Here is a 27,444-nt window from a genome sequence, read left to right on the forward strand (position 1 = left end):
ATGGCCATTACCACAGACTCGTTTGGCTCTGAAGGCTTGGTATGAAAAGTGTTTTATTGAATCATGTTTTAATTCAAGAATAATGGGATAAGTAGATGGGGAGAGCTGTAGATCATTTTCAGTAATGTACCCTCCCTCGTCCATCTTTAAAGCACATTCCAGGCCTAGCTCTTGTGTAACTCTTTGCCTGGACCGCTCGTCCTGCCATTATTCTTGCTGTCTTCAGTTTCATGTACTGACTTGCCAACAGAGCTAATGGCTCCTGGAAATACCTACCAATGCCTCTGCAAGAGAAAATGGCAGAATCCCAGCTTAAGGTTTTGTGAGTATTTTGTTTGTTTTAGATTTATTTATTTTTCTTAGTGTACACAAGTGTTTGATTTTCATCTGTTCCCGGTGTCCATGGAGGTCAGAAGAGGGTATCAGATTCCCTGGAACTGGAGTTATGGATGATTTTGAGCAACCGTGCGGGTGATGAGAACTAAGCCTGGATCCTCTGCAACAGCAACCAATGCTCTTAACCATTGAACCATCGCTCTGCCTCCCAGCCAGCTTACGGTCTGTGTGTCTGATGAGCAGTAACTGTGAGAAGGATGTGCCGAAGTCCACTCAGACCTGAGGGAAAGGCATTGGGGTCAACTGAGGCTAACATTCCAGGAAAGGATTTGTTCATTCTGGAAGGCACAAAAAGAAAATTAAATTTTAAGGATTATTTTAAGTATTTGTTAGTCTTTGAAACATTCACACATTTATACAGTGTTTATTGACCATACCCACCCCCTATTCCCTCTCTCCAACTCCTCGTAGAGTAATTTTTGTACAAATATTACACGTTTACACACTCACATTCCTACTACTTATTCAGGACCAACTCGTTCCAGCATCCGAGAGTTTACCCACTCGGTTCACTGAACAAATGTTTATGAGCACATACTTCACACATACACTGCTCTTGATAGCATGATCAAAAGGACCACAGTGAAAAAGAAAACCTCCTCTTCTCCCTTTCCCTCTTCGTCATTGTGCTCTTGTTTGTCATGTCTTGCTCACAGCTAGCAGCCATGCCTCATCAGCTGGCCATTCAGAGTGACCATGAGCACGATGGAGTGTCTGTGGAGGTGCGATTGTGGCTTCCGGGTGGAACTAGAAAGAGAGAGCGTCTGTCTCGATCTTTGCTCATGGTGAATAGCAAAGATGAGGCAGACCCAACCGTCTGCCTCCTGGAGGGCTGGAATGAAGGCTTGCCCTCCAAACATGGAAAAATTGGATTTTACAAATTGCCTCATGTCATCGCAAACAGACAATTGGGCTTTCCCCCAGAAAGAGGACTGAGTTGAGTGTGTGTTCATATGGATGTTTCGGTCCATTCCAATTATTGTTTGTGCTTGTACGACTTCCCCCTTTAATGTATACATACTACAAATGTAAACACCCCCCGTAAGTATAAACTTGAGGTACTTAAGTCCATCCAGTTTCTCATCTTTGTCCGCACCCAAGCTGCCCCTTGCTGCTGTGCGGGGGAGGTGGGGGGGCGACTCCGCAGCTGCCCCTGGTTTCTTGGACTGGTCCATGCTAGTTCTTAGGTTTCTCTGTCTTCTGTCATGAGAAGCCCCAGCCTGTGTTGTACATTTCCTGCCCTCGGACAGAAACCAAACACTTTCTTCACAAATTGCTGGCACCTTCTACTGGGCAATGGTATTTAGAGACTGCAGCCAGCTCATTTCTACTGGGCTTGGTCCTTGATTGTGTGCGTGTGTGCATGCATGCCTGTGTGCGCGCGTGTGTGTGTGTGTGTGTGTGTGTGTGTGTGTGTGTGTGTGTCTGGGTAGATTCCTAGAAGTGAAATTGCTGGGTCAAACAGAATTTAGAGAAGAATTTCATGAGCTGATTCTTGAGCTCAGCTGACAAAAGAAACCTTTAAGTCTAACCACAAATACTTAAAAAAAGAAAAAAAGATGGTTAAAATTTCCTTTCCAGTTATAAAAAAGACTATAAACCAATAGCACCTCAAGTTCTGTGGCACTAACCAAGGACAGACAAGAATAAAACAGAAAGGAGAGGCTCAATTAGGGAATAGAGTGGGGGAAATCATTCTCAAGTTGAATAAAAATGGAGGTAGTCTCTGCTGTTCACTAAAGCACAGCAAAATTCTAAGTGTACTTAAGAATTTTATAAATAAGAATTTCAGTGTAATGCACAGAATATTGAGCAGGTTTGGGGTGAGGAGGTAGCAATCGCTGAGGCTTTCTCCTGAGCGAAGGCGGAGCTGCTCCTTACTGGTAGCCATAGACTGGGATTGCTGTCTGGCTCAGCTGCCGAGGAGTTTAAATAACCTGCCCTCAGAGGATCTCACTTCCAACCGAAACCGCCCTTACCCTCGAGATGCCCGGCTGCCACTCTGACCACCCTCGAGCTGTGCAGCAGAGTCACCTTCTCCTCTCCTCCCTGCCTCTCATCTCTCATCCTGGAAATGCGCGGAGATGCAGAGGTCCCAGTGAGACTCTCTACTCACCGCCCAAGCCCAAGGGACCACGAGGACCCATTGGGATGAGAAACTGTGTGTTGGGGAAAAAAAAAAAAACAACATTTTCTTACAAGCTGGTGATGGTTTTTAAAACTCCATCTTACTGATGCTGAATAGACTCACATTCTGTGGACATTTCTTCAGCATTATATTGGGGATGGAGTCCAGGTGTGACTCATACTAGCCACGCACTCTACTCCCAGCCCAGGACTTTTTCTTTCATCCATTTCCACCTGATGAGGCAACAAGGCCATCTGTGGGCATCCAAGAAACTCAAAACTAGAAGTTTCCAGTACTTCACTTTTGAAAACTGAGTCGTGAATAGAATTTCTCATCTTTCTGCAAAGCCGCCCGGGGAATGGTCCCTCCTCAGGTCTCTGCACTTCTGTCTTCTGAGTTGTACAATGGCCTCATGCATGGTCACATCACCCTCCTGAATATCCAAGTGGAAGAGGATATGTGACTCTCCGTGCCTCATGGGATGTCCATCTGTCAGCTTTTCTGTGATTCGATGGGTGTGGAGAGAGATTGGTACAGACTCAGAGGCTCACAGAAGAGGAGAACATCTCCTTTCTCTAGCCTTCCCCATCACCCACCAGAGATTCTTGTCTGGGGATTAGACAACCTCACTCTTGGCATGCCTTCATCCACTTGTCCTTCACCAAAGGGACAGCTTTCTAAACTCTAAGAACCAAGCCCATGAAGGCTGTTGATTGAGTAATGTCTGTTAACACTGTGTGTCTTGTTCTGTCCCACGCCCAGCCTTATGTGCCCGTCTTCGTGGCTCCCATCTGACCTAGCTTACATCACCGGGCTTGATCCTTAGGATGTGTGGGGACAGAGTTAAACACTTCTTCTCAAACTGCTGGCCCTTCTAATGGTTTCTGGTGTCATTTGCAATTTGATTTTCTTTAAATTCGGGTTTGGCAGCTTTAGTTGCAGCTTACAATAGCAAAGTTTACATAAGAATAATTCAATTATAAGCAGCATCCGTTGAGTATCTAGTAATAGACTTTCCTTTACATGGAGATCGGTCTTATAATCTGAAAAAAAAATCTATCCTGACTCATGAGTCTGCTCCCTAAAATAATTAAAATCGAACTTATTTTTCAGAGCATATCTTATTTTAATTTTGAGAAAATCTAGGGTATAATTGTTGCTATTCTGGTCCACTTTCTAGAAAACAGGTAGTGGCTCTCCCATTATTGCCAGATAAACCAGGCTGCCTTCTCAGATCTTGCTAGAAAATGTATCCTGCCTCTTCCTCATCTTTCCCACGCAATTCTAAAGAAAAGTCTCAATAGACAATTGCATGACAAGGCTAGATCCACCCCTGGAGCTCTGTTACCTTTGAGGTTTGATAAAGCATCTCTGGCAATGGAGTGTTAAAAGCGTCCCTTTGCTTCTGTCCATGGTGAAGGAGTTACACACATCATAAAACAGAATGACCTGTCCTAAAACAATAAAGCTCAGATGTCAGGGTTGGCGGAGCCGTGTTTTCCCATGAAGATAGGGTGCTGCCAAAACCTGCTGATTTCATGCAAATCCTGGGTGGTCCAGAAAGATGAAGCATCGGATTAATTCTACATTTTTGAAGGAGTTGTGGAAAAACAAATATAGGCAGGAGGTCAGCCATCAGAAGCCCTGAAAAAGACACTTTCCGATAAATTTTTCTAGTGAGGCTGGGGGTGGTTTAGATGGAGAGAAAGGTGCAATGCAGATGCTTAGAACTCGGGTTGGTTCATGTTTCCAGGTCTGGAGGAGACCTGAGAGAAGATTAGCGCCACAAGAAGGGGTAGTTATTGAGTCAATGTTATTCTGTAAATCCTTGTTCCTCATTGGCCAGTTCAGTAGTATTGAGGATCATGGAGCCGTGATTATAACGATGACGATGACCACGACACTTTTTACATGCTATTGAGGCTCATTTAGCGTCTGTGAGGCCAGAGCCGATCCCAGTCTGTGTTCCTGGTTTTCTCTCACTGACTGGTGTTTCTCAGGCCCTGCCTCAGCTGGGAAAGGAAGCAGAGGGGCCGGCGCCACTCACGCTCGGATCTTCCCTGTGTCCTTACAGCAAATCCTTCGTCACTCTAGAGAGAACGCCACCAAAGTCATATTTCTCATCACCGATGGCTATTCCAACGGCGGAGACCCTAGACCCGTTGCAGCATCCCTGCGGGACTTTGGAGTGGAGATCTTCACGTTTGGGATTTGGCAGGGAAATATCCGGGAACTGAACGACATGGCTTCCGCCCCAAAGGAGGAACACTGCTACCTGCTCCACAGTTTTGAAGAATTTGAGGCTCTTGCTCGCAGGGCATTGCATGAAGGTAATGGAAGCTAATAGCATTACAGGCACCTTGAAATGTTGTTTTCATTTGTTATTTTCTCTCTCTCTTCTTGCGTGAAGAAGAGTGATTTCAAGCTCTCGCGTTGCTCTTGGCGGAGCGTGAGGCTCAGGAGCGCTTTGGGTGTCACGGAATCCTCTGAATTGCCCGGAGATGGCATGCTGACCTGGCAGGAATCTTGTTTTGCCTTGTTTCTTAACAGCTGTGATGCATCTTGCCTAGAATATCCATACATCCCCACCTAGATCCATGGGATGAATTGAGGTGTGTTTGGAGGCCACACACAGAGTGGGAAGCCTTGACTGAGCTCGCCTTTACAGCTATCTGGACAGATGAAGTAAACATTCTGAGGCATGAGCCCTGAATCTCATCAGAATGTTTCCAGAAATAGGAAGATAGGACGCTAAACACTTAACGCACACTTCTTCCCCTGACAGCTTGGAGATAAATGGCTTTTGTCATAAGAGCGTCGGTCTTCAAGGGGGAGAAAAATTGGCAAATGCATGCATGCGACACACCACATAGAAGGATGGTTAGCCATACAGTTCTCCGTTAGATGAGCTCGCCGGCTGTAATGTGAGCCAGGAGAAGAGAATGTGAACTGTGAGGAGTTGACAGGAGACTTAGCCATGGGCCAAATTGGGCATGATCCTGGCAGGTACTCAAGTGAAAACTCTGACATAGAGTGGGAATCATAGCAATAGATTCGAAGCACGCTGTGAGGCTCAAAAAGCAAACAAACCGACAAGCAGGTTAGCCCTAGTGTAGTTCCAAGAGAAGGGTTTCCAGCAGGCTATCAGGCTATTGCTGTGAATCTAGTAAAAACGATTAGACTCTCTGGGTAGGGGTGGGGGGTCTAGCTAAGCTTATTGGGGATAAGAATCCTAGAAGAAGGAGAGGGACTTAGAGGAGGGCTTGGAAGTGGGGAGGGGGTGAGCATGGGAAGGAAAATAGGGCTCACATTTAAATGCTAGGCCTATAACTGAAGCTTAATTTTTAAGAGCTAGGTCATAAAAATTTCACAATTCTTGCATTTGGATCCCAGTTTCATCATCTACTAAGAGAATGATCTGGGGGCAAATTATTTGTCTTTTGGCCCTTCTTAGGTTTCTGGTCAATAGAGTAGTACTTCACAGGCTTGCTATGGGGGTCAAGCAGGTTAAGGCACAAAATGTTGCTGGAGAATTGCAGACGAGGCCCGCAAGGTGGAACATTGGGTAAACGGTGCTTGCTGCGAAGGCGGACAACCTGAGTTTGACCCCCAGGACCCACGTGGTGAAAAGAGGGGACCAATGTATGCCCACATACACGTATACTATATAAATGCAATAAAAATAAAAATTAGCGATGGAATGCTTAAAGGCTCAATAACTACTTTTCCCGCTATCAATTGCTTATTAAATATAAATGACAGTGAGCCATTTGTTTTTAATTGCTTCAGGCAATCAAGTCTGGGCCTTAACATTCTCGTCTTTCAAAATAGGGATTATGTAATAATCTGTACCATGGTTTTCTCAAGGGAATGAAATCTCTGCATTGTACCAAGGCAGCAGGATCTAGCCCGTGACTGGAAGTAACTGGTACCTTCCTTTGCTTCTCCTCTCTTAGAGAAAGTGGCATGCTATCTGGGGGAGCAGGGAGATTAGAGTTGGGGATGGTGGGTGTTGTTAGATGTGAGTATGAAGTTATGGATGCTGTGATCTATACATGATATATCAAGTGACTCTCTAGCCCAGTTGTCACTCTGTCTTATGGGACCAGAGACTCTGCCCTAAAGAGAGTTATAAGAAGAAGAAATAAGAGCAGACAGGGCTTTCAAGGAAAAGGTTGTTTTACTGTCACACTGGACTTAGACGGCGCCACACTCACGACACTAAACTCACTCCTAGAGTGTGTCACACTTTGGTTGACTCTCCAGAAGAATTTCTGCTTTTACCGAAAAGATGTAACGGCCTCAGGGGCGAGTCTGATGTCCTCGCCTCCACGCTCCGAACACTCACAGCGGTCCAGGTTACAGTATGTTCCCTCTTACTCCTCCTCTGGGCCCGAAAGCTACTGCACCACCTCTAGTAGCCAGGCTTTCCTTGCTCCCTAAGGTCTTCTGTGGCCAACAGACCTCTGGTCCAGTTTCTCAGAGCTAACTCCCGGGACTACTGTGCAAAACCTTTCGCCCATTGTGTGGTCTCCAGGTTGGGCTTTTAATGTGGTGCCCTGATTTTGAGCTCCTTTCCTCGAGACTGAGCCTTCCCCTCATTTTTGCCCCCAGTTACAGTACAGACTTAACAGAAAGTCAGATAGTTTGTATTCGAGGCCATCTCTCATCTCCTTCCCAGATCTTCAACTGCAGACTGTCTGCTTTGCCAACAGTCACCCACTTGCATTCTTCCTAGGGGCCCATCCCTGTATCTGGACTGAGCAGCCTGACCCTAGCACTGGAATTCAGGCAGAGATTTCTTAACTTCTTTAGCTGGAGATGCTTACCGACTGCTTGCTCCATTCGAGGCCATCCATCCTGGCTCAGTCATCTGCGGCCTTAACCCTGCCTCAAGTCTGTTTCTGCATGACTCTGCACAGAGATTCCTGCCATGCTTTCTTTCATCTCTTGGCGCAAATACTCAGAATTGTCTCTTTCTACATAACATATGTTCCTATGCTTAAAACTAAGAGGCAGACTGGATTATGGTTGTGTTATTTAACTTATGCGGTGATGCTCTGGAATCAAATGACTACAGTTGTGATGCTGTTTATTCTAGAGTCGGTCGCCCACAGCATCCTTACTCAGTGGTCAGGATTGTGGTTTTGTTTCTAACTTCAACAGGATTTGGGAAGTCTGGCTACTGCCGCCTGACCTCAGCCAGAGGTCAGGGAACGCTGCTCTGGGAAGCCAGGGGAATGACCAGAAGGACCGAGTGTGTTAATTACCTGCGGCAGCTGGACATTCCACTCCGCAGGGCTTCATTTCTGCCTGACCCTGCGTGGCCTCGAGCACTTAGGATGAGATCCCAGAATGAAGTAACTGAACTGGCCAACGCTAACCCCCAGAGTGTGTTCCTGCAAACAGCACACATTCATATGTGGGTGAAGGGAGGTAGGGAACCGGGCAAAGCAGACAGGTTAGAAAAGCTATTTTCTCCAGTTTGCTCTTGGTCTGTAATGACTAGACAATGTAACAGCCAGTTGTTGATTTGTTTTGATCGCCTGATATCATATGTTCCTGGCAGATCTCCCTTCTGGGAGCTTTATCCAAGAGGATATGGCCCACTGCGCGTATCTCTGTGAAGCTGGAAAAGACTGCTGTGACCGAATGGCCAGTTGCAAATGTGGGACACACACAGGTCAATTTGAATGCATCTGTGAGAAGGGCTATTACGGGAAAGGTCTGCAGTATGAATGCACAGGTAAGTCTCCATTTGGGTCTGTCTGTATCAGTCACCGGTTGCCGTGTAACAAATGAGCCTGCAACTCGATGGTTTCGGAAGTGGTTCTGGTTGCTCTTGAGTCTACTGGGTAACTCCTTTGGTCTTAGATATTCTGTCATCAGCTACAAGGTGGTTAGGATCTTGAGTGGGTTCTCTGAGATGTTTTGGCGTTCGTTGACTGTGGACTGATTCTAAAATCTTTTCAGACATAGGAGTCTGTCTTATATGAGGCTTCTCATACTCCACCAGGCTATCCTGAACTTGTTGGGGAAGTGGGTGGTGGCAGGCTTGGAGGATGAAGAATGAAAGCTTGCAAGGCCCCAGAATGTGGAGGGATAATTGAGGTCTGTTATCTGTAGTCACTCTGTCTTCTAGGTGTCTGAAGCTAAAATATGCCTCTGTCTATTAGATCAAAGTCAGTGGGATTCTGGTCCCTGTGGGTGGAGTTTTTCTTCCCCACTAACCAGTTCCCAAATAACCATGCAGAGACTTATTATTAACTATAAATGCTTGGCCAGTAGCTCAGGCTTATGACTAGTTAACTCTTACATTTTAAATTAACCCATATCTCTTATCTACCCTCTGCCACATGATGGTACATTCTTTCAACATGACACATTTATCTTGCTTCTGTCTACCTCTGCTCATGACTATGAGACTCTATCCTTCTTCCCAGCATCATTTGTGTCTTGCTACCCCACCAAACCTCCTGTCTAGCTATGGGTCAGTCATCTGTTTCACTGAACCAATCAGAAGGCACCTTGGCAAAGACACATCTTCACAGAGTACAAAAAGATGATTCTATAACAGGCCTCTGGTCTACAAACACTTGTCAGATTATCACAAAGCCAGCAGCATACACACTATGGTGTTTTAGGTGTCTTAGCTTGTCACAAGACTCCACGAAAGGAAACGAATGGGTTCTGAATGTGCCATCCCTGAAACAGAACTCATTCCAATGACATTTGTAATTTTACTTCTCCACGTGTTCTAAAAAGACCTTAACACTCAATAATGAAATGTCCTCTGGTTTCTTGTGCGCTGCAATGTATTTGAGGTGTAATTAATATTAAGAAATAGTCTATAGTTCTTCTGTATAGGGTTGTGTCCTTGCTTATACTGATTTTAATCTAAAACAGTAGCTTTCAGATTTCTATGACTTGTTATTTGGAAAACTGTGTCCCCATGGAACTCAATTCCCACCAGGACCACATAGGATCAGAGCTCTGCTTTCCTCTGTGCTACAAGGTCACCCCTGGTTTTCTTTTTTTTATTGCGTGTAATATTATTTTGCTCTGGTGATTGGCTGGGAGGGGTGAGCTGCATCATAGACACACAGAACACCCCCTCTGTACCTGCTATTCTTCTTTTGCTCTTTCTCCTTCCCTCCTTGCAGGACACTGCCTTTGTGTCATTGTCTAACTCTCTTTTATTCTTACTCCTCTTTGTATCTCCTGCCTCCCCGGCTCTGAGGCCAGATGGCCAACACATCCTTGCCAGATCTGACCATCCATGTTCACCCAGCAGATCTGCTACTCTCTTGGCCCCATTCCCACCCCACCCAGCAGGCTTCCCCATTTAAACAGAAAGGAAAGAGAGGTCAACCCAATGGCCTCCTACCTGGCACAGAGCCTCCTCTTGATTTTTTTTTCCCTTCTCTCAAATCTTCCCACACTCTCATCAACAGCTTGGCACTTTCTGCAGCACTGCTTCCCTCATTCCTCCCGTCCTAACCTACCAAACAGAGGCGGAAAATCTTATTTTCTTTGCTTGATGCTGTGTGGTCAGCATGTCTGCCTTCCGTGTGGTCCTAGACTGCACTGTTCCCTGCCAACAGACTGCTGTCTTCACCGTGTGACTGCCTGGCCGCATCAGTCACTAGTGGCCACAGTCCCCGTTGCTTCGAGGGGACTGGAATTTTGCATCCCAAAGAATAAGCTGCAAGAACAAAGAGGGGGGCAGTTCACAACCCTCTGTCCCCACTGGAGACTAAATACTGAAAGGAATAACCATCCACAACATGTAGGAGGTTGGATGCCATTGGAGCGTCAACAAAGGGGATCGGAGGCCCTTCTGTTGTTCCTTCCAGCCAAGATGACGCACAGAAGGCTTAGTTCTCCACACAGTGTCCTGAATTAGCAAGCCTCCATTTGATGCTTTCTGACAGGCAAGCCCGAAGTCAGATGGGGTTACACTGGTGTGAATATGCACACCGTCATCTTCAGCTGCTGTCTTTAGGAGATGGAGGAAGTGATATTAGAACGTGAAGATACACACTGTGACTTTGCCCAGCTGGAGGGGAGCACTTGTGGCTGACTGCTCTGGCCCAAGAGAAAATAAACCGAGAGAAAATCAACAGCGTGCTTCCTACAGCACGAAAGACACCATGTAAGACGTGTCTCCCCAAAGGGCAGGGAGAAGTATTAGGTGTGTAGTAGCCAGTACTGAAAACTCAAGAGCACAGAGTGCCTTTTAGAATCTATTTAGAACAAATGTCGTGGGGCAGCCAAGGAACCCACATCCATGCTCACTGCCTTTGGATCTGCACCCTAACTAGGCAGGTCAGTTTGTAGTTACAAACTGTAATTGGTGCCGCCAAATACAAACGCCTGTGGTGTGATAATTTAAAAAAAGAAAGGGCAGGGAGGGGTCACACCATGCGACAGAGTTCACATAGGAAGAGGAGAGAAAAGAGGCAGAGAAAGGGGCCGAGATGGGGGTCAGAGACTGGTCCCTGGGGACAAGAGCAGGAGAGGGAGGGAGGGAGGGAGAGAAGGAGAGAGAGAGGGAAGGAGAGGGGATTAAAAAGGAACTTACTGAATGTGCACAGGAGCTGCTCTTAGTGACTGCAGCTGAGGTTGTAGCCTGTTAGGACCCCAAGGGCTGGCCAGTACAGATGCCTGAATACTAACCTTCCTTCTTTTTATTTATTATAAAAGATGAGAAGTTAGAAAGGGGTAGTAGGTAAGGTGGGGATGAGGACACCATGTTCTCGAGACTACTTCCTACTGACATGAGGGGCGTCATTCGTCTTTGGGAGAGCTGAGAAAGCTGGGATGCTGGCCATGTCCTTGAGTATCTGGCTGTTTCGCTTCACTGTACAGTCTCTGTGGAACCATCAGGTGCCACTTGGACCTGGCAAAAATGCCGTTTGAGCTGGATCCAAGTCGACTCCTTAGGGCTCAAAGCACCTGACCCTTTCCCGTCACCACAGCCTCACCTGAACACCCACTTTCTACCCAGTCAACCAGAAAACACAGGTGGTTGTTTACTGAGGATTGTTTACAGAGTTAGCACTTCTGGGGTGCTGTTGGTTCTCACCACCCACACGTGTTTGGTAGTCTTGCGCCGCCAACTCTGTGGCCAACAGCTGGTAGTCCTGCAGCGATAGCTGATTAGGAATGGTCAGTGGGGCTCCAAAAAAAAAAAAATCCCAATGAAAAGGAAGAAGTCTAAACCATGACACAGTTCCTATGAGTGAGGAGACGAAGTAAGACCTGAGAGTCTGTGATTCCTAGTGCTTGAGGAATTCAGGGAGGGTCGATTTTAAGAGGACACAGGCTGTTCCGTGATTTGTCAAACACAGAGCAGCAGCCAATGGCTCTGAGCCTGAGAGATTCACAGTTGCCTGGTACCAGGACTTTGAGAAAGTCAGAAGGGGAGGGGAGGATTGTGCTCGAGAAACGCAGCCTCACATCCAGGAGAATAGTCAGAGGTGGGTAGCCCTGTCAGAGACCCAATTGCCCATACTGATTGGAAGGCGAAATTGCCAGTGGAGGAGAAAGCAGATTTGTTGCAGGTGCAAGGGAGCAGATCTGTGGGACAGGTGGGTAGGGTCCCAGTGTGAAGTGATTACCTTTCGGTGAGCTCTGCCACTGAGCAAACATGCCTCATGCAACAGAATGAATGTAAGAGGTTTATTGGGGGAGGGAAAAGGCAGAAGAGTGAAAAGGTGATACTTCCTTCCATCTATAGGGATCGCTGGCAGAATGTTACAAAGTTCCCATAGACTATCAGGATATAAAGGCCAGGAACTTCCCCATGAGTGAGGTAGAACAAGATCCAAAGGCTTTTAGCAAGTGAGGATCAAGCGAGAAAGGCACAAGCCGCTTGGTGATTTGTCATTCAAGGAACGGGGCCGAAGGGCAAAGCCCTAAAGACCCAAGGGTCCAAAAAACGAGAAAGGCACAGTCTACCAGTATGCCATTATGCAAAAGGCAGGGGCTAAGGGCTCTGAGAGGCGTGATTGCCTGGTACCAGGGCTTCATGAGGCTAAAAAGTGAGAAACCACACTCAAGAGACAAGTCCTCCTTCGCGGGAAACAGCGAAGGGGAAGGGACTCATCAATCATGCTGCTGTTGAATGGAGGGACCCAGTGGTCTGGAGAAGCAAGGCTCTCTATGTGGACTGGGTTCCAGGGTCCCAGCATACCTCAGACCACCTGTGGGCAAGAGGAAGCAGAAGGAGAGTCTTTCCCTGTGGGGGAGCCAACATTATAATTTAAAAAAGAAACAGCAGGAAGGAGTCACACCGTGCAACAGGGCTCATGTTGGAATTGTATTGCAAGAGGAGAAAGAAGGGACAGAGAAGAGGGCAGAGAGGGAGGCAGAGAGTGGTCCCTGAGGACAAGAGTGGCAGAAGAGAAACGTAGGGGGAGAGAAAGAGAGAGAGAGAGAGAGAGAGAGAGAGAAAGAGAGAGAGAGAGAGAGAGGGAAGGAGGGAGGGAGGGAAGGAGGGAGGGAGGGAGGGAGGGAGAGAGAGAGAAATGGGAGGTGGCCAAGGACCACCTTTTAAAAGGGAACGTAGTGAATGTGCACAGGAGGTTCTCTTAGTGGCTGCAGCTGAGGGTGGACGTATTCTGTCTGGACCCAAAGAGCAGGCCGGTACACATGCCTAGATACTAACACATGGTAAGGAGTAAGGCTCTAGGGAAGGCTAACACACCCTAGTAAGAGGAACGAGGCTCACTCTATTCAAGGGAGAAGATGCCAATGTCCATTCTGTTAGAAAGCCCAATGTATGTCCTCACAGAAACTCTGCCTTTTGGAAGCCAGTTACTTCTTCAGAGTCAGAAGCAACCTTAGAGATGATCTATTTTAAACCTCTCATTTTGCAAGAGGAAATTGAGGCCTTGGCAAGATGAGAACTTGATCAGGTTGACACCCTAGCCATCGGTAGGGCATAGAAATCAAGCCAGGATGGTTCTCTCAAGTTCTCTATCACTTCTAAGCTGTCTGGTTGCATTTTTTCCCAGTCTTTGAAAATAACCTCTTGTGCATCTTGCTTTTCTGAGACCAGAGACGTGGAACTTTGCTCAAAATATTTAAAAATTTAGAAAGATCTGGTTTAAGCTAAATCTCTGCTAATTACTGTCAGGTCAAAGGAAGCTCCATTTCTGCAAAGTCTGGTTAGAAAAAAGTCAGCATTCCTCGGGAACTCGTGAAGTCAGTTCCCCTCTACCAAAAGATGAGACTTTGGACAAGTTAATCTCTTCTGATTTAGTTTTTCTTTTTCTGCAAAATGAGCTTAATTATGGCCATGTGTGCTCGTGCACACATGCATGGATGAACACTATAGTGCACACTATATTAGTTACTTCCTCGTTGCTGTGACAGTACACCTGGCCAGCCACCTTAAGTGAGGAAGGGTTTGATTTCGCTCACTGTTTGAAAGTACAGTCCATCATGGTGAGGAAGTCACATCTCCAGAGGTGTGAGCACATTCCACTTTCATTCAGGAAGACATGAGAGATGAATGCCAGGGCTTCAGCTTGCTTTTCCCATAGGACTTCAGTCTATGGAAGGCTGCAGCCCATATATAGGGTGGCTCCTCCCACTTCAACTAACCTAATGTAGAATCTCCCTCACAGACGTGCCCAGAGATTTGTCTCTAGAGTGATTCTAGATCCTGTCCGGATGATAATATTAACCATCTCGTGCGCACGTGCACGCACGCACACACACACACACACACACACACACACACACACACACACACACAGAGGCACATGTATGTCTATGTATATAGGTTTATATTGATATATAGAGATCTATGTGGAAGCATGTATAGATATGAACATACACAAAGTGTGTGTGCATAGACTGTGAAATTAGTTGAGACTATTTCTTCCATTTCTAACTCTATTGCCGGTCTAATGTCTTGTTCTTGACCCTCAACAGGCATCTGGACTGTCATACTGTTGATGGCAATGGTGGTGATGGAAGTGACAACATAGTGACTGATAACAATATTCAGTAATAAGAACTAGATGAGAGACACCTTTCCAAACATTGGTCTATATCAACTCACTTAACTCTCTGAAAGGCTACGAGGTCAAATCGCTTGGGCATACATAGAAACATAGCTATTAGAGCCGAGGTGTTAGCAAGTTATCTGGCTCCAGTATCTCTTGTCTAACCATAATGATAGACATTTAAAAAATATACTCAAATTGAAAACATAGTGTCAAGGTGTACATAATGTCACATGCTTGTAATCTTAACACTTGCAGGCTAGGGAAGGAGGATCGTGGGTTCAAAGCCAGCCTAAGCTATATCGCAAGATTGGTGCAATAGAAATATGTAACATTAATTTTAAGTTAATTTATTCCCAATAATATTATCATTATCTGGCCTTCTCAACTCACAAAATAGCAGATTCATATGGTTCAACCAAGTACCAGAACGAAAAAGAACAGAATGAGGTATATAGATCCAAGCCAGCACACCACACACTCCTGCTTAGCGTATTAAACTATGGTCCCTTTCCAGAATAAGCTGAAACTCCACAGCATTGTATAAGGGATTTTCATGCTTAGAGGCCTCTTTCACCTTTGGCTAAACGTCAAAATGCTTACACTGTCCTCGGAACTCTATGCTATCTCATGTCTCAGCCCCACACTTTGGCTTCTGGCTCCTTTCCCCAGCATGGGTAGCTATTGTCTTTGTTTCTGCTTCATCACACTGATGGGCAGTGGCTTCCTGCTATGTCCTGTATTTCCACCTACTTTCCTTCAGACCACGAAATAAAAGTTCAACAGAAAATGGCTTAGAGTGCTTACCTAAGGCACTAGTCACTTTTCACATTGCCGGAACAAAACAAACAAACAATACGGCAGCAAAAACAGCAACTTCAAGGAGGAATGGGTTATTTCCTCCTCTGGCTTGAATAGATTTGGTCCATCAGTTCCACAGCAGCAGGAACCAAAGGCACAGGGCATCCGCCGTCAGGAGACAGAGTGACAGACCCTGTGCTTGCTCACTCTCGCTGTTTATTCAGCCAGGACCTCAGTTCATAAAATACTGCACTCTGCATGTGTGTGTGTGTGTGTGGGGTCTCTCTACCTCAATTTACCCAGCCCAGAAACTCTGTCACAGACATCCCCGGAGGTTTGTTTCCATGGTGATTATAAATCCCATCGAATAAAAAAATAAGACTCATTATAACATCGAACATGTCCAAAGCCTCACGGAGTTCAATATCCGGCTTTAAAAAAGAAGAAAATGTCCTGGAAAAGGGAAATGGGTAAAAACATAGACAAAACTCACAGCTGAAACCTCAGACAACTGTATTTTTTTCATGTCTGCCTTGCCAAATCCTTCAGCCAAAAGCATGTGGCACAACACGTTTTGTTACAGTGTGGTTGATATATTTGGAAGGAAAACATTTATATTTGCTTGACCCTTGCCAACAACAAATTAAATGCAGTGTCCAACTGATTTGCTAGAGTGGCCCATTTTAAGATGGATAGATCATCAAATCAGTTTGAAGAGGCCAGGGAACGCTTGTAAATCTGAGTGGTTGCAGCTGTCCTGGGTTCCCCAGGAGAGGAGCAAGAGACGTGGAGTACAGGACCATTAGGCATCTTGAGGACAGTACTTCTTCCAGAGACTGACTATTTCAGTGAGTGTGGAATGAACCAGGTGAAATTGTACCTCCATACGGGCCAAGGATGAGGCCCCTACCTAACCTGAGCAAAGTTCTAACTATATTACATTTCCACAAAGGAGGACACCATACAGAAATAGAAATGTACAAATATTTATATAGGAATATCTCATTATACATGTACCTAAATGCATGCAACTTCCCACCCCTGCTCTGCACACAAACACACACACACACACACACACATGCACACACGTGCATGCACGCATGCCTATATAAATATTAGGTCATTCCTTTGGAAAGAGAGGACAACGAATTCTAGAAATTCTTGCATGGAAACAAAAACATTGGGAAATCTTGTCCTCCAAGGAGAACTTCGCTGTTCCCTCCTCCCACCTCCCCAGCGGTACCTAGTGATAGATTTATAAGGTGTAAGGAATGTGTGCAGTGAATTCCTCTTTGTGCTTTATGAGGGAACATTGCTGGTACGGGGACACGGCTTCCTGTCAGCTCAGAGGAGAAGTTTGTACCTGCTGCCTAGAGCAGGCTGGTTTCCTCTGGTTTCCACTCAGCGAGGTGAGTGATCAGCCCTGAGGGCATTTTCCAGTCAATCTGGAAACCACTATGCTATAGTTAGACCATGAGCATACATTAGTGTGTACTAGTTCCCTTTCTGTTGCTGAGATGAAATACCATGACCAAAAGTATCTTACGGAAGAATTAACTTACTTTGGTTTGTGGTTCCAGAGAGAGTTCGCAGTGCGGGCTTGACGAGACAAGGCAATCAGTGGCAGAAGCAGGAGATCCTATCTTTAGCCATACACAGGAAGTGTGTGTGTGTGTGTGTGTGTGTGTGTGTGTGTGTGTGTGTGTGTGTGTGTGTGGCGGGGGGGGGGGACATGGAACGACCAGGCAAAGCTCTAAAACCTCGAACGACCAGGCAAAGCTCTAAAACCTCAAAGTCGGTTCCCCAGCGACAAGCTTATAGCAGGCAGTACCTTCCAGGAAAATAAAAATACCTAACCTCTGCAAACAGCGCCACCAACTGACAGCCAGGTGTAATGCATGAGTCTACAAGGACATTCTCAGTCAAACCACTGCCAACAGGGTGTATCTATCATAAGACGCTAATGACAATGTGCTTGACTCTGTAGACTGTTGGAATATATCCAACAGTCTAAAGATTTCAAGCAAAGAATTGCCACCAAGAATTCTGCTTTGTTGCAAAACATCACTTCCTTTCCCCTGCCCTACTGCCCGCAGCTCTTTCCATCCACAATGACAAGAGGACAAAGCGAAGCATTGAAAATCTGCTAACCTATGCTGCCAGACCGTGTAGATCATGGGTCAAAATATCGAAAACCTGTGGAGCCCTGCTTGATTCCAGCGTCTTGGTGTTTTAAAACAGATATTGCATCACTCTCAAACACAGCTATTGAAATTTAAACAGTATAGAAAGTTCGATTCTCTCAACAGAGGTTCTAGAGGACCATCCCAGGCCTTGGCATAATGCTCAAAAGCAAAGAGTTGTTTGGTTGTCTGTAGTATATGTAGGGATGGATTAAGGGACTCACTGGGACCTGAATCCATCCATATTCAGAGTACTGATGGGAGCATTAGGTTGAGGCAGAGGAAGAACTGAGAGGGAACGAGAAGTGTGCATAATTAACAATCATGGCCCAGGTGTGGTCCCCTGGCTCATTGTCTCCACTCCAGCCCTGTAAGGTGGGGGAGTCCTCATGCTTTGGGGAAACAAGAAGGTTCTCCTAAAATGATTATTTCTGCTCCAGGCCACAGTCTGAGTCTCCTGGGAACTGCCCTGGAGCCTGTCAAGCCTGGGAGGAAGCCGGGGACTCCAGAGGGAGGCTTTAAGACAACGTCTTTATCTTTCAGCCACAGCAAAGGAGGTGACAGACCCAGAGTGAGGGCACCAATGGCAGGCTTCCACAGGGCTCTTAGTTACCCAGGGGACTTGGGGCTTCCCGGCAAAAGCAGCCTCCAAAGAGCTGCTTCGATGGCTCAGCACATTCATCTGCGAGCAAGCACATTTTTAAGCGCAGAAATCTTGCCTTTTTTCTTTCTCAGTTCTCTTACAGCTCTCCCACATGCTTCTAATGCTTGTGTCTCAAGTCTTCCTACTAGTACAGCGTTGTTCTTCCCCGCCACCAAAATTATTGTGAAGACCGACTGTTTTTTTTTTTTTTCTCTTGAAGATGGTCAGTGTTCCATGAACCATCTTTGAAACCCTGTGCACGTATCTGTCTGTTTGACCAACTCCAGGACACTGGTCCAACTAGACTCTGCCCTTCCCACCTGCTAGATTCTGAAGTTGGGACCCCAGCAGTGGGGTGAAACACAGTCACTGCCCTGCAGTAGGATACAAACTAAATGTTCCACCCCTCATCCAAGTGCTGGCTCGCCTGGTTGGGACTGCTGTGCATCTTTTTGGAAAAGTAAATCACCTTGCCCAGTTGCTTTCTCTTTGTTTATGTGTCTCTTTGTGTGACCCCGGGGATATTTTTTTAAATACGGTGAATACACATTAAAATTTAATTTTAAATATTCTCTAACAATAATTGTTGCTTGGCTGAATTGTCACTACTGTTTGCACATGATTTTCCATATATACATTTTGATTATAAGGATATTGGTAGAAATTCATCCCTTATTGAGGTTGATGATGAATGTTCACGTGGATTTTGTTTTTTTACTACTCGATGTTTTATTTTTAAAAGTATAACATGAACTTCATTTCTCTGAAAGAAAATCTTAATGGACTTTAGTCTTGAAAATGTCCTTCATATAAATATATAATTGGGGCTTAGAAGAGTTTGTTACTGACCTTTGGAGTCCCAGTCAGTGCCCCGAGCCAGGTTCAGCCACAGTTCTCAATAAGCTAGCAAAAAAAGCAGAATTGGAAGTAGAAAGCAGAAAAGGGAAGAGGGTCAAAGGGACCCAACAAAGCCCATGAGTCTGTCCTTAGGTCCTGAAGTGAGATCAAAGTTTCAACAGAGGGCCAAGGCTGTGCACATCCGAGCAGTCATAGCCAACGCATGGTCCAGTACACCATAGACTCATCATTACCGGGGCTTCGGTCTTATCCCACATGGCAATCTAACAAGTTGTTAAAATTATGTAAAATCTCTTTCAGGGGGAAAACAAGTTTCTGCTCTGGCTGGCACCTTCCCTTTCTCCCAATCTGAGATTCCTGGGTGAATTCCCATCTCCCTGGTGCCTACTGTTTTAATAGCCCGATGATCTGACTGAGACCCAAGTGTCTCTGTGGAATACCTTCATTCCTGCCAGGCCTGATACAAGATGTGTTATGTCGCTGGGTCTGAATTCGTGGAGTTCCTTCCAACTTACATGCCAAAGGTGACAGCAGTTATCTGTCATTTCTAAAAAAGCTGCAATTAATGGCTTATCAGCTGGTAATTCCTCTGGGTCCCTTTTCAACTTCACTGGAATTGGGAAAATGGAAATCATTTGACTTGGAAAAGGAGCTAGTACTGTGTCCTTATTGGCACCATGTTCTCAATCTCTGAGAAGGCACCAGGGGGTTTACTAGGAGTACCACTAGGCTGCCTGTTTGTGTCGTGCTTGCCAGGTAAGTCCTGATGGGGAGGGGGGCACCTTCCAGGGGCCTTGGTTAATGGTTTTTAGAGGGTTTGCAAGTGGTCATCCACTATGGTAACAGGGAAGGAAGGGACTGGCAAACAGTGAGTGGGTTCACCCTTAAGCTCAGTTTTGTAAAGGTGACTATGGAATGTCCTTTGATAGAGCAGGGAGCCAGGCAGCGAAGAGTAATGTCTATACTATGAAGGAAAGGACCACAGGAAGTCTCCATGTGAGAGAAGTGCCTTGATGCTTAGGGTGAGTTTCTTGCGAGCACTCTCATAGGTACCTTCAGTTGATAACTTGCTGTATCTGGAGAGAGGGAACCTCGGGTCAGGAGTTGCTTCCATCTAACTAACCTGTAGGCATGTCTGTGGAGGTCTTTTCTTCATTGGCATAGCAGGGCCCAGCTCTCTGTGGGCGGTCCCATCCCTAGGCATTTGTATCAGTTGCTTTCCTGTTGTGATAAATGATAAATGATAAGACCAGAAGCAATTTAAGGAGGGGTGATTTGGACTAAAGTTCAGGGGGCGTAGAGTCTGTAATGGTGAGGGAAGTATGGCACGGTGGTGGGAGCAGGAAGCTGGCACACTGCATTTCCATCCAGACTCAGGAAGGAGAGAGAGAGAGAGAGAGACAGAGACAGAGAGAGAGACAGAGAGAGAGACAGAGAGAGACAGAGAAATAGACACACAGAGACAGACAGACACACACACACACACACACACAGAGAGAGAGAGAGAGAGAGAGAGAGAGAGAGAGAGAGAGAGAGAGAGAGAGCAGCAAGCATGGCAAGACTTTAAACCATCCAAGCCCAACCCAGGCTCCACAACAGTCCCAAACAGTATCGTCAGCTGGGCACGGAGAACACATAAGCCTATAGAGAATGTTTCTCATTGAAACCACCACACTGCTGATACTTATAAACTCCACACCTCGAGCAGTCTGCCTCAGTGTCCCTTGAGAGCATCTACAGACAGTTGCGGAGAGCTGCTTTCGGGTAGTTTCTCAGGCGTGTCTGTTAGGAGGTATGCGAACGTGGAGGCTCTGGGAATGATCCGTGCCACGTCCACGCGCCACTCGCCACTCGCCGCGTCTTTGCCTACTCGTTTTCCTATTTTGCGAAAGAGGAAACGGTTCTAATGATTTCAAGACACTTTTTTGTTTTTTTAGCACCATTGCCCTCTAGGAAGTGGAGTTCACACTCAGTGCTGAGACCAACAGGGAGGGGAGCACTGTCACGGGGGGAGAGGGGGTGTGGAGAGACAATGGCCAGAGAGATCTTTGTGCACGAAAATGTTCTCAAGGGTCAGAGTGGAGATTGGCCAGAGAGACACTGAAGAGAAAAGCACTTTGATGGAAGAAGAATGGACAGTGGGCAGAGAGGCCTCTGTGCTCTCCTCCATGTTTAGACCGGCTTATCAATATTTTCTAAAGTTTCAGGAACAGACAACTTCCTTGAGGAAGTATTTTCCTATTCTGATGACAGACAGGCCTATTTTCAGAAAGCCTCCGGGTGCGTAATAATCTTAGAACCTTTTTAGCAGTTGAAAGTGATATGAGTTCCAAGGGCTTGAGATATGACTCAGACCCCATGCTTTTGACCCAAAATTATGTAGTAGAACAGATTCAATAGAATTAAACAAATCTACAAAAAAAAAATAGTTTGTGCTCTACCAGGAGCAAGCAGCCTTCCTTTCAGGGTCCCTAACAAAGCCCCCTGCCTCTACCTCCCTACCTCTCTGGGATCCAGCCCCGTCCTTCCCTGTGATGTTTCAAATTCTAAGGAGAATCAGTTTCACCTTCTTCTTATTTTCATACATTAACGGTACTTCAATTACCAAGGAGGTTAAATTGCAATATTTATTCTTCTTTAAATCAGTATGTTGTCAGGTACACAGGAGTTGGGGTCCAGAGCTGATACGAGACAGGCTCCACCCCCAGTGATCTTCTAGCTTGCTGGTTTCTGCCTAGCAACCTAACGCTCTCTCTCTCACTTGCAGTCCCGGCATGGTTTGTGTGGTCATTGTCCTTCAAGGAAGTTATTGCTCTGTACTTAGGTCCTCATATTTCTGCCTCAGTTTCCTTGTATGTCAAAGAGCTTAGAAAACAGAAAATGATAAAGAAAAATGGACTCGTTCACAGTTTGTCCAAAGCAGGGGGAAAAAAGAATTCTAATGTTCTCCCCTGATGCCTGAGGCCACCTTACAATTTGTAGAAAGTCTTTAGACAAGGGCTAGAAATTTGTAAATGTAACAGACACATGTTTGTCCTTCCCTGGAAGCAAAGGGGTCCAGGACACAGGTTGCCTCCATTGTCTCTGCTCTTGTTTGACAATACAGTTTTATAACTGAAGTCAGAGAGGAGGAAAATGGGGTCTTAAAGACCATCTGTTCTTGAAAGTAAAAATAGTCTCAGGGGCTTTGTGGAATGTAAGATCCCCTCATCCCAGACCTGACATAGTTCTTTGGCTCTAGGTTCATTCTTCTGAGAGCTCTATTATAGATGTAATTTGGAATTTTTCTCTGGATATTCTCTTGAACTCCTCTTGCATATCCATTAAACACACTGTGATTGGTAGCGTTAATTGTCAACTTTACAGAATCTGAATTGTGTAGGTGCCAGGCCTCTGGACATGCCTAGTGGGTAGTGCCATTCCCTCATTGGGATCCTGGACACCATGGTGGAGAAAGGGAGCTGAGTGACATTCATCCGCTGTCCATGCTTCTTGACTGTGGCTGCAGTGTGATGAGGGACCTCAAACTCCTGTGACTGAAGCTTCCCCATTATGGCGGACTGAAATCTAGACTGGTGAGCCACAGTGTACCCTTCCTACCTTAATTTACTTTTGTCAGGGCATTTAGCCCGGTCAGAGGAAAAGAAGCTAGGTTACACTGTCGTGAGGCACCATCAAAAACATAGATGAACACGTCCGTGTCTTTTCACGGTGCCAGGAATCATCAAATAACAAATTCACAAAGTGCAATAGTTTCATTGGCAGCAGCTGTCCAGATAGCTCCACTTCGTTCTCAGCCCTTGCCAAGGCAAATGCAGGTTATCTTACTCCAGTTTTAATTACTCATATTAAATTATTATTATTATTTAATTACTCATCAGTTCACACATTCCATTTCTCACAACAAATCTCTCTCCTTTGCCCTGCTCTCTCTCTCTCTCTCTCTCTCTCTCTCTCTCTCTCTCTCTCTCTCTCTGTGTAGGTTACATAATTCCATCTTGGAGGGAATCTCTTGAGACACAGGATGTTAAAGGAAGATTAAGTCTTAAGTCTTTCAACCTACTAGGCAAGACCAAGAAATGAGCACATCAGAGGCTGCAGGAAGTCCCTGAAACTGGCTAGATCCAGTCTGTTCCTTTCTTCCCAAGCACACACATAGCAGTAAGGACGTCTGAGAGACTCTCAGACCAGCCCAAGCCACCTAAAAGCAGGACTACCTGAGCTGCCTAGAAGAGGCTCAGACTGGTCAAGCTTCCTGGAAGGGGCGCAGCCCAACTGAGCTGCCTGGAAAAGAAAGAAGTTTCCAACCCTTTGAACCACCTGAAAGTCATGCAGTGAGCTTTGGGGTCCCAGCTGTTGCTAGCCATCACCCATCTGGAGTGGGTCTTTGGTGCTGTGGCTGTCTTTGAATCATTTCTGTTCCTGTAAGTAACTCCAGTAAAACTCATCGGTTCACCAAATTGGATTTAGGTGGCACCCTTATTTTGGTTGCTGTTGGTTTCCTATCTGGGGTGAACTGTCATTTCTTCTCATTTTCCCAGAAACAGTGTCACACAACACAAACATAGTAGAATCTATTAAGTGATGGGGTGATGGTCAGGGAAGCGACATGGTCCGTACAAGACGCTGCATAACCCCAAGTTCCAGTATCAGTAGCACAAGCAGGAGAAAAACCTATTCAATATTAACAAATTAAACCTGTGCAAGGACATGAGATTTACAAACACTGCTGTGTCTCTTTGTAAAGAGTTTAAGAAGAACTACTAGAGGCAGGCGGCGATGGAAAGGTTGAATTCTTGCTTGAGTCTATAGAAAGAGACTCACACTGCAGCTTCCTCAAACTGCTTGTGGTTGTGAAGGCTCTGCTTGTGTCCCTTCAGTTCCTTTGCCTGGAATCTTCCATGGCTTCTGTGTTCAGCACTCACCCGTTCTCCAGTACTCACAGAAAATCCTTCTCCGACACAGTTTCGGCTCGCATCTCTCCCTCCCAAAGCTTATCAGTCTGACCCAGATGGAGGTGCTGGGGTGCCCTTCATTTTCCTCCCTGTTTTCTTACCATATAGCATTGCTATTTGGGATATTCCTTCTTTTACACTTTGTGAATTGCTTCAGGGTATAATTATATTTTTTATTATTATTATTTTATAACCCATGTTTCATGGCACATGAACTTGGAATGTTCATTAATTTTTTTGTGAATGAATGAATGAGTAAATAAATAAAATGAGTTACACGTTTAGATATTAGAGCACGGCATATGGGAACTCTGCTGGATTCTCAGTTTCCTGGGAATTTTCCATTCCTCTTATAGAGAATTTGAGGTGAACAAATCTACTGACCCTGAACAGCCCTGGCTCAGAATCAAAGGGAACCATCTGGAAGGCTGAGTTCAACAATAGGAAGTGGCTAATCACACACTTATCTCTTTCATGTTATTTAGTTACCAAGATTGCTTCCAAATTTGTTCCAAAGATTCTCTCTCTCTCTCTCTCTCTCTCTCTCTGTGCGTGTGTGTGTGTGTGTATGTATGTATGTGTGTGAGCGTGTACACGTGTGCGTGCACGCACGCTTGCACACGTGTGTGTGCGCGCACACGCGCACACACACACACACACACGCGCACCCGCGTACAAGTTGTTTGCCTGCTTTAAAGGCCAGTGATGATGTTTCGATTCATACAGCGGCCAGCACAAGGCATTAACATTCCAGGGTGTTTTGCACATGTTTACCATTTACCATTTGCACAGTATAACATCTAGCAAATGCACAAAGCAAACCATGATTACTGTATGTAGCATGAGGCTAACAGATGGGAGTCTTTTGTTAGGATGAGATTTACAGATCTTGCCAAAAAAAAAAAAATACGGGGGACGCTATATGAAGATAAACATAGAACAATTTTTGAGAAAAATGCATGCTACATGTTGATATTTATGGCAAAAGGAGAAGATGTCACAAAATAGCATGTTTTATTATTTTATGAAAATGTCACAAAATAACGTGTTTTATTATTTTATGCTTAATATGAAAAGAATTGTCTTATCATTTGCATGTTATGCTGTTTCTCCCTTGGAAAATCCAGAGGAATCAACTGGAAACCAGTAACATCAGCAGCATAGTAAGGAAGTCAGAGAAAACTTCAAAATCAATAATTGTCTTAGGAATGAACATTAAGCTTAAAAATGGAAAGTTTTCATTAGTAGTAGTAAGAAATCTATGCTCTTCCTAAAAAGAATCTGAAAGGGCTTTGTGTGCCCTTCCTGAGGAGCTGTCTTGGACAGATGACAGCATATTAATCTGCAATCTGCCCTTTAGTCTCCCAGTGCCTTTCTTCAGCTTCTAGTCCATGTCTGGAGATGTCTATAAAGCAGAGAGAGCTAAATGGTTATGGCAGGTCTTTTGTGACCTTAGAGCCCGCCCCCAGTGACACAGCTCTGCCAACGAGGCTACCCTTGCCTACCCTTCCCAAACAGTTCCACCAACTGGCGACCAAGTATTCAAGTATATGAGCCTGTGGGGCCCATGCTCATTCAATCCACCACAGCTGTGAGATTGATACCACCATTTTTGCTGCCACAGGGATCACTCGGTTTGTCTGATACAGCCCTAACAACTTCCTCCAACTCCTAGCACCCCCACCCCCACCTCTGGAAACCACCAATCGGTTGTCTAATTACATAATGTCATTTCCAGAATGATCTATAAATGGAGTCATGCAGCATTTTGAGACTGACGCTGTTCATCCAGCCTGGCTCCCTAGGCTTTCCCACTTGCATGTTCGATAGTTTGTTCCTTTGTGCGGGTAAGGACTATTTAGTAGTAGAAATACACCCCAGTTTAACCACATGTCTGATGGAGAGCATCTGGGCAATTTTCAGGTTGGTTTTAGTTTTACCCTATTGTTGTCATCAAGCACCCTGAGCAGAAGTGGCCTGGGGAGGAGAGGGTTTGTTTGGCTTACACTTCCAGGTCATCGTTCAATCATTTGATGGAAGTCAGGGCAAAAACCTTGGGGAAATGCTACTTGCTGGCTTCCTCTCTAGCCTGTTCTCTGGCACATGCATGGCTGGATTTCTCACTCAGCCCAGGACTACCTACCTAGGGATGGTGTAATGCACAATGAGCTGGGCCCTCCTGCATCAATTAATAATCAAGACAATCCCCAACAGGCACGCCCACAGGCCAATCTGATTGGAGAAAACTCCCAAACAAGACCTTCTTTTCAGATGTCTATAGACTGTGTCAAAGTTGACAGTTAATGCTAAGAACGGGTGGGAGTGGAAGGCTGGAAAGGGGATAAGGAAATGGGGAGGTGGGGTGGACGGTGAGGGTTTGTGTTATGGCTAAGGCTGCCATAAACATTTGTGCATAAATGTATTTGTGTGCTAAATGTCCAGAAATGACATGGAATGGTAACATAGTACCCATGTGCTTAGTTTAAAAAACAAAATATCCAACACAATTTTACAGTCCCACCAGAAATACATGAGTGAGGCTGAGTATGATAATATCTACCATATTTCTAGCACTCAGGAGACTGACACAGGCATATTCAATGTTTGAGGCTAGCCTGGGCTACATAGGAAGATTGACTTTAAAATAAGATAAAAAGGGAGAGCAAAGAAGAGGAGGGAGGGTGTAGAACGAGAGAAAGAGGGATTTGTGCTTCCGTGTCTCTGTATCATTTTCAGCGGTTTCTTATTGATTTCCGTCATTCTGATAGGAATGCTGTGGCGTCTTATTTTCCTTTGGTTGTCTCCAGCGAAACTGGGTATCCTTTTACACGCGTGTTTGTGACGGATGCCTTCTGCAGGGAACCGTCTCTGCTGACTCTTTATCCTTCTTCTGATTGGCTCTATTTGCTTTTTATTTTCAGAACATGAGAATTCTTTGTATTTTGTGCATGCTAGGTCTGCACCAGCCATGTAATTCACAAACGGCATCCCTCATTCTCCAGCATTTATTTCTCATTCTCTCTATTGTCTGAGAACATGGTTGTCTTATTTTTATTAATTATTTTTGGGAAGCCTACAAAGTAGTGGCTTTGTTGTGTTTTCACACATTTATACCGTTGTATTTCATCCACCCCCTGCTGTCCTCCCACATCCCTGCTTCTGCCTCTTGTCATATATGTAATATGTTCCTTCACCGTCCTTCATTTCCTCTTTGCTTATTCCTCTCTCATAACCACCTTTGTGCACTTATGTTTCACACACACACGGGGCGGGGGGGCGGGAAGAGAGAGAGAGAGAGAGAGAAAGAGAGAGAGAGAGAGAGAGAGAGAGATTGAATTCAAATCTAGTCTTCTGGGGTCTGTTTTATTTCAATTAACACAATTATCTCCAATTTCATTCATTTTCCTGTGACGATCATAATCTCCATCTCCTTATAACTAACTAGGACTCCACTATGTAT

The 27,444-nt window shown here is 45.4% G+C and overlaps 1 protein-coding gene and 1 long non-coding RNA gene across 3 annotated transcripts in view; one reads left to right on the plus strand and one right to left on the minus strand.

The window, feature by feature from the left end:
• The window catches only part of Svep1 (sushi, von Willebrand factor type A, EGF and pentraxin domain containing 1), a 172,629-nt gene that overhangs the window by 22,114 nt on the left and 123,071 nt on the right, over positions 1-27,444 (plus strand). For both annotated transcript variants that reach the window (XM_087897113.1, XM_087897112.1), the window contains exons 2-3: positions 4,599-4,854; positions 8,094-8,270. In XM_087897113.1, the coding sequence (XP_087753239.1) occupies positions 4,599-4,854; positions 8,094-8,270 (433 nt within the window). The remainder of the gene's footprint in view (positions 1-4,598; positions 4,855-8,093; positions 8,271-27,444) is intronic.
• Positions 50-20,832, minus strand: LOC148119537 (uncharacterized). Its single transcript, XR_015735090.1, has 4 exons — positions 20,729-20,832; positions 20,153-20,250; positions 19,021-19,074; positions 50-674 (listed from the first exon to the last, which is right to left on the minus strand). It is a non-coding gene; the product is annotated as an uncharacterized LOC148119537 (long non-coding RNA).

Source organism: Myodes glareolus, chromosome 16 (assembly GCF_982192425.1).
Source record: "Myodes glareolus chromosome 16, mMyoGla1.1, whole genome shotgun sequence".
Classification (NCBI taxonomy): domain Eukaryota; kingdom Metazoa; phylum Chordata; class Mammalia; order Rodentia; family Cricetidae; genus Myodes; species Myodes glareolus.